Source organism: Melospiza melodia, chromosome 1 (assembly GCF_035770615.1).
Source record: "Melospiza melodia melodia isolate bMelMel2 chromosome 1, bMelMel2.pri, whole genome shotgun sequence".
Taxonomy (NCBI): domain Eukaryota; kingdom Metazoa; phylum Chordata; class Aves; order Passeriformes; family Passerellidae; genus Melospiza; species Melospiza melodia.
Genome location: NC_086194.1, coordinates 57,881,255 through 57,893,353, shown reverse-complemented (window position 1 = coordinate 57,893,353; position 12,099 = coordinate 57,881,255). Strand labels below are relative to the sequence as shown.

General features: G+C 38.3%; 1 protein-coding gene across 2 annotated transcripts in view; it reads right to left on the bottom strand.

Annotated features, from left to right (window-relative positions):
- Positions 1-12,099, bottom strand: part of ADCY1 (adenylate cyclase 1) — a 160,156-nt gene that overhangs the window by 87,071 nt on the left and 60,986 nt on the right. For both annotated transcript variants that reach the window (XR_010028070.1, XM_063158793.1), the window contains exon 3: positions 5,940-6,058. Coding sequence is in view for 1 of the 2 variants with exons in the window: in XM_063158793.1 (XP_063014863.1) it covers positions 5,940-6,058 (119 nt within the window). In the remaining variant the exon portion in view is untranslated. The remainder of the gene's footprint in view (positions 1-5,939; positions 6,059-12,099) is intronic.

Genomic DNA, 12,099 nt, shown 5'->3' with positions numbered 1-12,099 from the left:
AATCATTGAAACGCAGTGCTTTTCTTTTGACTGTTCATTCCACTCTTTACTTGTTAATGACACAGACAGGGAGTTAGTGCACCATCTACAAGTTCATGAATGACACCTAGCTGTGGGGTGTGGTTGATAACATTGGAGGGCAGGGATGCCAACCAAAGGCGCGGGATGGGCCAGAGAGGTGGGCCTGTGCCAGCCCCATGAAGTTCAACAAGGTTATGAGCAAGGTCCTACACCTGGGTTGGGGCAATCCCAAACATGGATACAAATTGAGGCATTAGTAGATTAAGACCAGCACTGCTAAGGAGGGCTTGGTGGTACTGGTGGATGAAATATTGGACATGTGTCAGCCCTGTACGCTTGGGGCCCAAAAAGCCAAATGTATCCTGTTACACAGTAAAGGAAATGCGGTCAGCAGGTGGAGGGAGGTGGTTCTGTTCTCTCATGAGGCTCCAGCTGAATTTTCAGCACAGGAAACACATGGACTGGTCAGAGTGTGGTTGTTCAGCCTGGAGGAGAGAGGGCTCCAAGGAGACATACCAGCCTTCCAGAGCCTAAAGGGGGTATACAACAGAGCTGGAGATGGACTTTTTATCAGGATGTCTGCTGGTAAGACAAGTGGGAATGGTTTTAAACTAAAACTGGGTAGATTTAGAATAGATACAAGGAAGAAATTCTTCACTAGGAAGGTGGAACAGGTTTCATAGAGAAGCTGTGGATGCCTCGTCTCTGGAAAAATTCAAGCTTGGGCCAGTCAGGCTTTTGAGCAACCTTATGCAGTGAAAGATGAACCTGACTCAGGCACAGAGACTGGACTGGATGATCTTTAAAGGCTCCGTCCTACACAAACCATTCCATGATTTCATGATTCCAATGTTTAATGGAAGTTTCCTGAGGACTTCTTTTTCAAAGTTACCTGGACTATTTGTTTGAAACACCAACAGCTCTTTCTAACCTGTTCTATTATATGAAAAAAAAAGCCAAGCAGCAGTACAGTGAGCAAGTTCAGGTAAGGAAACAGTATAAACAGACATTTCTCTCCTCTGTCACAGAGATAAACTGGTTCAGCACTGGCATATGAGTTACATACATCATTATCTCATACTCTTTGACAATCTGAAACGTTTCTGTGTTAACAAGCCCAGAGTTATTACTCCAGGACCTTCTGTATTCCTGTTTTCTCTCACCATGATCCCTGCAGGCAGGCATAGCCAGCACCTGAACAGTGACTGCAGCCCGCAGCAGGAAACAGCTGCACCTGCTAGAATTGAGTGCAGAAAGCCTGCAGCTTGGTTTAAAAGGTTTAAGCTGTTTCCCAAGTGTGAGTATTGACAAAGCAACTCTTTTGTATGTCATTCTATGGGGCATTCAGAAGTCCTGCCAAGTTACACAAGAGATTTGACAGCTTGTAGGTAGTAAATGTTCAGTTTCAACAGTATTCATTCATGTGCTTTGTGCACTTGAATAGTCCTGCTGTTTTCAATGGAGCCACTTATATAAACAAGTACTCTACAAAATAAAGAGGGGTTGTATGCCCTGTTTTTTATTTTCATTTGGGCCATTTGTTTAATTAAAGTACAACTTACAGTAAAAATTGTATTTTAATGGCACATGGCACCTCAGAAGGTAACCTGTAGGACTCCTTTTGCCTCAAAGGTGAAACATAAAGGAAGTTTATTAATAATTTTATGTGTGATCCACTTCAATATTTAAGAAAAAAGTGCTCTCTAAAATTAAAGAGGGCTGTAAAAAAAAAAAAACAAACAAAGGGAGGCTGTGTTTTTACATAATAATAATAATTCACAAAAACTAGTTCACTGTGAAGTTCTACAAGTTCAGAAAGACTAAATACAGAAGTCTGTCCACAGGCATCACAATCACAGCTTTTTAAAATGTTGGAATGGTTAAGTTAAATTAAAAAGTTATTTATGGTCTGATGTTTTCTAAAAGACAGGATGGACCACAAATATTTGCTCATAAATATCTGCAGATTCTGTTCTGGCTTCAGACTGATTCTCAAGAACCTCTAAAATGCCACAAGGAATCTTTTTATTAGCAGCTTTGAAATCAGGCAGTGTGTTTCCTAAGATTAATATCTCTTCTTACAAAGCATCCAGTTCTATTTCATGCTTGTAAAAATAAGGCTAAATGAAACTGCTGTACCTGAGGCCCAAGAAATTTTTAGCTGTTCAATGTTCACTTTCTTTTTATCTCTTCACCATTGTTTGAGTCATAGAATGAAGCAAGAAGTTGTGTGTTAATATAGGAAGCCAGCCATATCCTTATTCATCCATGAGTTGGAACAGTTTCATGAATATCTAGCATCCATTCCAAAAGAGTTTCCAAAGGTTTCCATACAGGGCATATATTTGAGCTGAAACTCAATTTGAAATTTTCATAATTTTCAGGGAATTATGGGTCCATGGAGACATTCAGTCAGGACTAGTGAGTTTTTACAGTGGACACTGCACCTACATATGTGATCTGTAAATTTCTCAGCTCTGTAAGAATAAGGCAAGAAGGAAACAAGAATCTTAAATTTCTTAACCTAATCTTAGAAAAAGCATGTCTCCATGTTACAAAACATATTTCTGAGCACCACCGAAGAGCTGGTCTGTTGGGTAGCCTTTACGTGTAACTTGACATCTGGTTCCCACATCTTTCATGGTGTCCTTGTCTGGGACTACCCCAGTAAAAAACCACTTGTACTGTAGCCTGTGTACTGGAACAGCTTGTGGACTGTATACAGATTATTTCCTTCTGATAAACCACAGATATTTTATTCATTGTAATTATTTTATTTTTCTGATTGTTGAGTTTATTTTCCTCACTGGGATAATGCTATATCAGATGTGTATTTGCATATCTGGTATTGCAGAGTGCATTTGCATTAGGTTATTGGTCTCCATTTAAAACACATGCTCTTATTTCTTACCGCACAGCAATTCTGTTCAAGAACTTTACAAGGTAGCAAATGTAGTGCAGAGCTGGAAGAGCTGATCAAAGCATGACACATTCCCCTCCAGAGCACAGTGAGTTGCAGGCAGTCATTCAACAGCTATCGGGTAGTTGATAAAATATTCACCAACTAATTTATAAACCAGGGCAGTTGCCATCATTATCTGAAATAATTTTTCCCTAGTCCATCATTCACTTCTTACAGAGGTATGTGTGTCTCCACTGTAACGTGCTTTTCTGGGAGGAGGTAAAGAAAGTAGCTGTATCAATGTCTTTTTTACACAGGTAAGATTAAATATTCTTTGCCCTCTTTTCCATGCAGCCATTTAGAAGAATGAAAGAGATGCTTTCTGATATTTATGAAGGTATTTTTTTTGCTGTTGGTTTTTCAACAGAAAAGGAATGGAAAAATCATGTAATCCACTAATTGCATGCCTTCTTCCTTCAGACTATGTTTTCTGAAGAACAGTGCTCTGATACTACCAGGTATTTGCAGGGAGAAAAAGAAAGCATTGCAAAAGGAAAAGTGCAGCTCGTTTTCTATTTTCCACTGTGTAGCTTTGGAGTTAAAAACCCCTGGAATATAGAATTATAGTGGGACTTTTTGTTGGTTTGTTTTAATAGCAGCACTTTACAGAACACTTGATGTGAAGAGGACAATTCATAAGAATATAGGAATGATCTCTCAGGTTTACCTGAACTGTTTGGCTGAACTGTCACTACCCAGAAGAAAAAAAAAGTTGTTTTCATCTCCTTGAGAAAGTAAAGCAAGCACTTACTATTGCACTAACCACCAGCAGCCTCGCCAAAGGGATGCTGTAGTGCTATTCTTCACACTGATGTCAGGGTGGCACCTGCTGGGAGTTCTCCTTCATCCTTCAGACAAACTCAGTCACAAAACTTCTGGGGTAAAACTCTGGCCTGCTGGGATGTACTAGACACAGATTGCTGGATATTTATTGGACACAATATCACCCCATTTTTAATCATTATTATAATTATATTTTCATTATTGAAATAAAAGGCAAAACAGATGGTGAAGGGAGGTCTGCTAATTTTCAGTTCTCTTCCCTCAGGATCTTACCTGTGACATTAAAATGACCCCATCTTACTTGGTCTTCATTTGCCCCAAAAGTACCTTCTTAATGTCAGAGAATTAATTCACCTCTCCAGACAGGGTGTTTTGATTCAAAAACTTTCATGAACTCCACACCAAAGGACTGAATAAACCAAAAAAATTTTAGCAGTTATGTGAAAAAAACATCATGTAGGAAAAAAGACTACTCCTGAGGTTGCATTTCAAAAAGATCTTGGCAAAAGAGAGGACTCAGAAGCACTATAATCTGCAAAGTAATGCTTTCTAAGATGACTCTAAACAGTGTAATGAATGCAGAGATTTGTGACACATACAAGATATAAATATACTAATCATGATATAATTATCAGTCTTACCTCGACCCTGAATACAAGGGCAACCAATAGTAGCATACATGTGTTTTATAGGACTGTGAGGACATAATTTTTAAAAACAAGTTTTATAAGTATATTAAGGATTATGATCACCAAAGGGTCAAAGTAGCAGATATCCAAGCATCAAAACCTGGCATACATGAGACTTGATTAGAAAAGCTAACTTCAAATATACAGTTATCATTCAAAGATGGAAGACTAGCAAGAAAATGAAAAAAGTGCAAACGGTGTTGGCGAGGAGTGCAATAGAATGAAATCATGTGACATAAACAAAGGAAAGTGAAGAAGTGAGACAGCTCATTTAGATTAAGAATGTGTCCTTCAGGATATATCAAGTTAGACTTTGACAATTGAGAACTATCAGATACTGTAAACAACATCATAATTTTCAGCATCAGCTTTGGAGTAGTGCACACTTAGAACCAATTTTAAATGATTGTTAAAGACCAAGTTTTGTAAACAAACTGATGAGATTAATATTATGCAAAATTTTACCATTAACATGAAGTAAACTACTAATTTTTAATTCAGTTATATTAAATTTTACAGCGTAAAACTGACCTAATTTGGCAGTCTTCTGATCCCATCACAGACACCTCTGATTGCCTTAGTGACAGAAATGCTTTTAGTTGCAACAACTTAGTCACTAGGAAGCGTTCCTTGCATATATCAAAGCCAGCTCAATGGGAGGTAGACTAAATCTTGAGAGAAGAAACTTAGCAGTGGAGGAGAGAGATGAGAAGGTGCTGAAATTTACTCTTTTGCTCCATGAGTACACCATGCAAATCAAGGCAGCTCTGTGGCATCATTTACTAACACTGCACCTTGTTTAGTAAAAGGGTGACACCAACTGAACTTTTTTGCTGTTTTTGATGTGGAAGCAAGGCACTTGGCAGTAGTGTGATAAAACACAGACAAGTTCTTTAAGGAATTTGTTATGGAGGCAAAGAAGAATAAAAACTAAGAATGCACTTCAAGAAAAAGCAGTATGACAGCACTTGCACACAACTACTGAACAAGAGCAAGAAGTAGAACTGAGCCTTAGTCAATAATCTCTGGGGGGTAACCCTCATGTAATGTGGATAAATACACATTTCTTTATGCTTGCACCATGCTTTCTTTCTGTGTTTCCATGCTATTACCCAGGAAAATCTATTAATTTAAAAGTAATTAATCTTACTATCAAAAAAATATAAATGTGCAAAAACTAGCATGCAGAACAAATACTCCTGCTCACGCAAAACATAATACAGTGCAAAACCAATGATCAGTCATTTGGAAAAAGCTGTCAGTCTCCCAGCACTACTATTCTAAGACATTTATTGATTCAGGCTTATCTCCTGAGAAGATTAAATCTTCCTAGTGCACCCATTCTTCTACTCTGTATAAATGATAAATCTTCACTTTATTGCTTGGTTTTTTACCTCTGAAACTTGAGTGCAATTATACATCACTGTCCTTGTACAAAATATTCCTAGTTCTTTAGTTTATTTCATGGGCTGCATCAATCCTACCTAACATTGTCATGCCTTTGAATGTAAATCTTGTGGAAAATCCTTTCAGGTGGCTTCAGGAAGTCTTCCTTCATTTCCATTGCAACATTCCTGGGCAAAAGGCTCATCAAGAGACGTTCCTAGAAGAAAATATAAGCAACAACAGTTTTGTGGTATAGTGTGTGACCATTTTTCTAAGTTTTAAACTAGCAAACCGGACAATCTTCTCTTAACCTGCTTTCTTAAAATGTCTGCTGCATAAGTAATATCAACCATTTCTCTCTAACTCCTGCAAACTGTGTGGGTGTCTTCTTTTAAGTCTTCTACACTAAAAAAAAAAAAAAAATTAAAAAACCACACCAAAAAAAAACCCCAAAACCAAAAAACGAACCCCCACAACAAACCAGAAAAAGCAAACCAAAAAAGCCAGCCTCAAGAGCATATAATTGTCCATATTTTTTATTAACATTACAGTTCTAATAATAGCAGCTTACTTTATTCTTAGCAGCATTTATCTGTCTGAGAAAGACTTCCCAGGATCATTTGCTATCTTTTTGTGTGTTCTTTTTCTTCGTGGATATAATGAAAGTGTTACATTACAAGGACTATGACAGCTGGTTATTAAGCAGTGAGAGTAGATGATGGATTTATCCACTGTCAAATTCAGTAGAACAGTAAGCACAGTTTTAATGGCATCTTAGCCAGTGTGGCAATGTCTTTAATGAACTGCATCAGTACAAAACCCTGGCTAAACACATCTTCTTGCTATACTCACAGAGAAATTTTAGCTCGGGTCACTGACCTGCATAAAAGGAGTCTTTAATATTATGGATCTTGTCAGTGTTGGCTATAAAAGCCCATGTAGTTTTTCCAGATATTCTGACCTATTCACGGGTACCATCTGGAAAATCTGCAACTGCTCCTTCTTAGGTGTTGTAAGGGGTCCATAGATACCTACTCCAGATACCTACCTACATGCACACATTCATTCATTGTATTTTCACCCAGAAAATGCTTGCCATTTAAAATGCATTTCCAAGTTTGTCCATCAGACCTGCTAGTTTCAGCCATGGCAACAGTCTGAACAAATTCACATAACCATATCTGATCTGATTCAGGAATCTTGGGTTCCAGACAACAAGGGATGAGGCTAGGAGCAAGGAAGGTGTACCTTTGATGGAAAAGGATTAGGTCAGTGAATAACTAAGTAAACTGGATAGATGTAAGTCCATAGGCCCTGACAGGATACATTCACAAGCTCACTGAGTGAGCTGTCAGATGCTACTATAAAGTCACTCCTAACAGTCAAACATGGTGACTGGGAGAAGTGATGCAATACTGCAGAAAGAAAATGTCACTTCTCTAGACAAGAAGGAGGATGCAGGGAACTGCAGGGCAGTCAGTTTCACCGATTCTGTTATCTGACTGTCGAGAGCCACTGTAATGGCAGCTACAAGATGTCACAGAAGTGCATATTTTGGCTGAACCTCATCCTCCTTTTCTTTAATCAATATTAAATAAATAAGGAGCAAAAATTAACACTCAGAAGAGGGTATCAGCAAGTGCTATTATGTTGCTAACATGCCCACATTCACCAGATAAAGCCATTAGATAATACTCAAAGTTTATTCAAAGGGTTTTTTATCTTAACAGTTTCTTCTGGAAGACACATTGAAAAAAGTAAGAAGTTAAACTTTGCAGAACTTCTCTGGTGAACTTTGGACTAAAGTTCTGTCGTGTTTGTGGTGGTCACATTGTCTTGAGGCTAAGGACTGTTAGCTAACTCTATTTCCTACTCTTCTTATATATATGTAGCAGAACATTCGTTCCTGCCACAGAAGAGCTTATCTGTTATGTCCAGCAGCTGGTGCATAGCTCCGGACATTCTCTCCCTCACAAGAATTGGTGACATAACCCAGGCTGCACAGATGTCGAGCAGTGAGTTATCTCTGGCACCAGGGAGGTGAGATCCCCAGCTGACAATAAATACCTTGTCTTGAGAGTGAGATGTAGGGAGATGAGCTAGGAATTCCCAACTTTGAGACACGTTACTTTGCTAACTATAAAAGCTATACAAATTTTCATGGAGGTAGAAGCGTCTGACGCATACCCTGGAAATGTGCAGGACTTCCACAAGTTTGGATGCAAGTTCTGCAGTTACATTCCTGGGAATTGAGAGGAAGGATCCTATGTGTGCCCCATCAGCAACTGGATGGTAAGCTACATGGAATCTGATCTATGCTATTTCTTTGCCAGCTGTAATATTAGGTACTTCAGTTGTGCACTGTGGTTATCTGGTAGTAGTGTTTCTTTTGTTCATCCTGTGTAGTATGTCATCTGTTAAAGTTTTATGTCTGTTAAATTTGTGTTAAATAAATAAATAAATGTTAATTAAATAAATAATTTTTTAATAGACGTGACCAACCATTATTAAAAACTTGTGAGTGAGAGTGATCTGGGCTGCAGGCTACTCCCAACAGAGCTACTGCCAGAAATCTGAGTCTAAGGCAGGACTTACTTAAGCTCTCCTCTACATTCGTAACAATGTACACCAAGAATATGGCAAAGAATATTATGGATTTCAATATTTGTTGATACTTACACGTATAGCCATTTCTAATTAACCAAAGCATTTCACATCACTAACAAATGGTTATTCATTCTAAGTTTTATGCTGATTTAATTAAGTAAATTTATATTTCTGCAGCAGAATTGTATTTGGGTAACACAAATTTTGGGTTACAATCCAAAACAAGTATTTTGTCCATAGTGGATCTTATCAAGCTCTGTTGACTGCAACTTGTATCCTAAAGTTGATTTACTGTGTTAAGAGAAATAAACTGAGGTTATAAAAGGAGATGACCACCTCTCAGACAATAAAGAGCAAGGAATTTGGACAGATGGTTATATTCTCTGATGCTTAAGACAGCAAAATGATGCTGGAATTTCATAAGTATTGCTCTGGATAAGAAATTTTTCAAGGTCTGATAAGGACTAAATGTTCTCTGGAGCTTCTCTTGCAGTGAACACATTAAACGAGTTCTTCACCATTTTGCTGAAACGGATTAGTAAAATCCAAAAGTGTTAAGGAGAGACTGGGTTTAGACTTCTGTTTCCTAGAAAGTCAAACTTTGACAGACAAAAAAGCAAACAAAAATTATACTGACAGACTCCTCTAGAGAGCAGTGCTAACTGAATAGCTCTTCTATGGCCTGCAAACACAATTACAATACGTGAATAAAAAGCTCACAGATGTCTGCAGTGCCTGAAAAATAACATGCAATCCAGAGAAGTAATAAGAATCATTACTGTGAAGGCAGCATTGGAGAGCTGTAGGATGTAGCACCTGACTGCATTGCAATGTGCAGATGTCAGATGTATTAAGGGAGGCTACAACAATAATGATTCTTAGGCTGACTATAACAAGACCTGAAGGGAACATATGAAAAACCTCTATCATATTATGATGGCTTGCTTTTTTCATTAGAGATGAGAGTGAGATGGAGATGAGATTAGAGATTAGATTCCTCACCAAGTGAGGAAAGATGCAGTTATGGCTTTCTCAAAAGGCAGCCACTGCTGACCTTTCAGATCAAGAAGGGAAGCAGCAGCATGACTGTAAGCAGCATGACTGCATGATTTGTCCCTTAAGGGAAGACTGGAAAATGTAACCTGCATTGCAGAGTATCAAAACACTGAAAGTAAAAGAAAGACACCGTCCAGCTCTCTAGAAAGAATATAAGAAAAGTCTCTCCTATTTACAGCAAAATCTCATCTATCAGGCAAAGCAGTATTGCCCTTCAGGTCAGACTAAGGAATGCTGAAGGACTCAGAGTTTTGGAGCAGCAAGAGTGAATTCATGTACACAAAATACAGCTGTTGGTAGGTTTGGGAAGGGGCTCTACCTAGACCTCTATTCAGCAAGTCCTACAGTTTTTGTCCAGTTTTTTCATTTGCTCCTGTATGACTGATCTGATTATAAAAATAATCTGTAAACCAGGCTAAAAGGAAAACTAGGTGTGAAGGATAGTGCATTGAATGGAACAAGTGACAGAACCAATGGAAGACCACTCACATTTATGGTGACATTCTTGCTTGAGTGGTTGTTGGCTCCAACAGGGGTGGGTGATGACAGGAAAAAATAGAAAGAGTAACACAGGGAGCACTAATTAATTAGCAACACCTTTTACCAAAATAAAACACCACTCGTGTTGCAAACCTTCTAATTGGTCACAAATTATTTTCTGTTGAGGTAGCCTCAACTCGTGATATATTCCTAATCACAAGGTCTAGTAGAAACAAGATGTTTCTACATTTTATTCTTTCTCAATAGTTCACAATGTTTTTTTAGGATTGTTACAGGTGTTTTCAGAACATTACATTCTTTTCCACACAACCAACTTACACTATTTTAGGGATTGGTACTCTCTTCTCAAGCAGTACATCTTTACTCAGCACTAAAATGATCTAAAGTGAAATCACATGCTGAAAAAAAAATACTTTCAGAGACTGTAATTGTCAGTCAATGATTTTGCATTCCCCGCAGAAATCTCACTAAAAAAAGAAAATGATAGAGAGGATATACATCTCCTTCATTCACAACACTTTATATTCCCAGTCTTGCTCTGGGATTTCAAATGCCCAATTTAGCTGCCTCTGCCAATGGTATCATCCTGATTATAATGATTACTGCTCTACTAATAAAGATGGCTATTTTTGAGAAAGATATTCAATTTAGAAAAACATTCCAATTTCTCTCTCCAGCAATGGAGCATCACTAGAAGACAGAGGAGGAACAAAGATTCATTTTGACTCCAAGGCAAGTCAAAATGTGCATACTAAATGAATTAGGAATTGCTCAGTGTTACATTGGCCCTATTCAACAACTAGTACCATTATGCACATGACAAAGAATGAAAATATGCCAAGGCAGAGAAATGGATAAGAAAAAAGTGTTTCCCATTGTTAATGGACAAAAATACCCTATGTTACTGCTTGGAACATCCTCAACCCTATTTACAAGTACATAACCCTGGACTACAACTTTCTTTTTGGGTTGGACCTAAGAAAAAACTTTAAGAATTATTCAAGACTTGAGTAGACAAAGTCACAGTTGACCAGACCTGGTGTCACTGGCAGTCCTGCTTTGAAGGAATGGCTGGGCTCGATGATGTCCAGAGGTCTGCTTTGACTACTGTGTATCCAGGTGTCTCCTTTGGTACACAAGGACCTGGAGAGGCAGGTGCCTGAAGCCTCCTGGGAAGCCCTGAAGCCTTCTTGCTATCTCATCACACACAAATGGGTCTTCTAAAACACAAGAGGAGCTCAAGGCTCAGCACTCTCTAGGGATTGTGTGATTTCTCATTTCTGAGAAGGGAGATGAAAGAAGCAAGCAGACACTATTGAAGAAAAATTCCCCATCATCTGCATGCTCTACTCTGCCCCAACACTCTCTTCAGCTTTCTCCAGTTTGGAGGCTTCTCACCACAATTCTCTCTTCTATCCCCATCCCTGCCCTGGAAAATGCCTCTCCCACCAGCATCCCAGTTCTGCCCTCCCAGCTCTGCTTTTATGGGAGTCCCCAGTACATATTCTTAATACATTTCTCGTGCCTGCCTCCAAAAGAAGATGCCTGTCCCCTCCCATTTTGAAAATCATACTCTTTTCTCATGTTACTTCTCATTCCAAACACTTATAAGTTACTCCAATTCCTTTAAAATTTTCACCTTGATTTAGAATCATTCCATGCAGTTGTCCAAATATTATGCAGTTATTCATATTGTACTAAATGATTTTTTTTGCATTATTATGGGAAATGACTCTGATACATTTTTGAATTCTTTCAGGAAGCTGTAAATGAATCCATACTCCCTTCATCAGAAAAGAAGGCTCAAAAGCACACGAATATCTTAAATGTTCCTAGCCAGCATTCTCACAAATCTCTATCAAAAAACTTGCTGTGCTTCCCCATGCTAAGTTGTATTCCTGTAGTTTATCATGTGAGATATAAAGAAAACAAAATGGAAATACTATTTATAGTCAGAGCAGACTACTTTATCAAAGGAAACAGCTGTCATTTTTTCTGACATAAGCAACCAAGCTGAGAGAAGCAACCAAGGGAACTGTTGGATTGAGGATTGAGAAGGATTGAGAAACATGCAAAGTAATACAGTTTTCTACA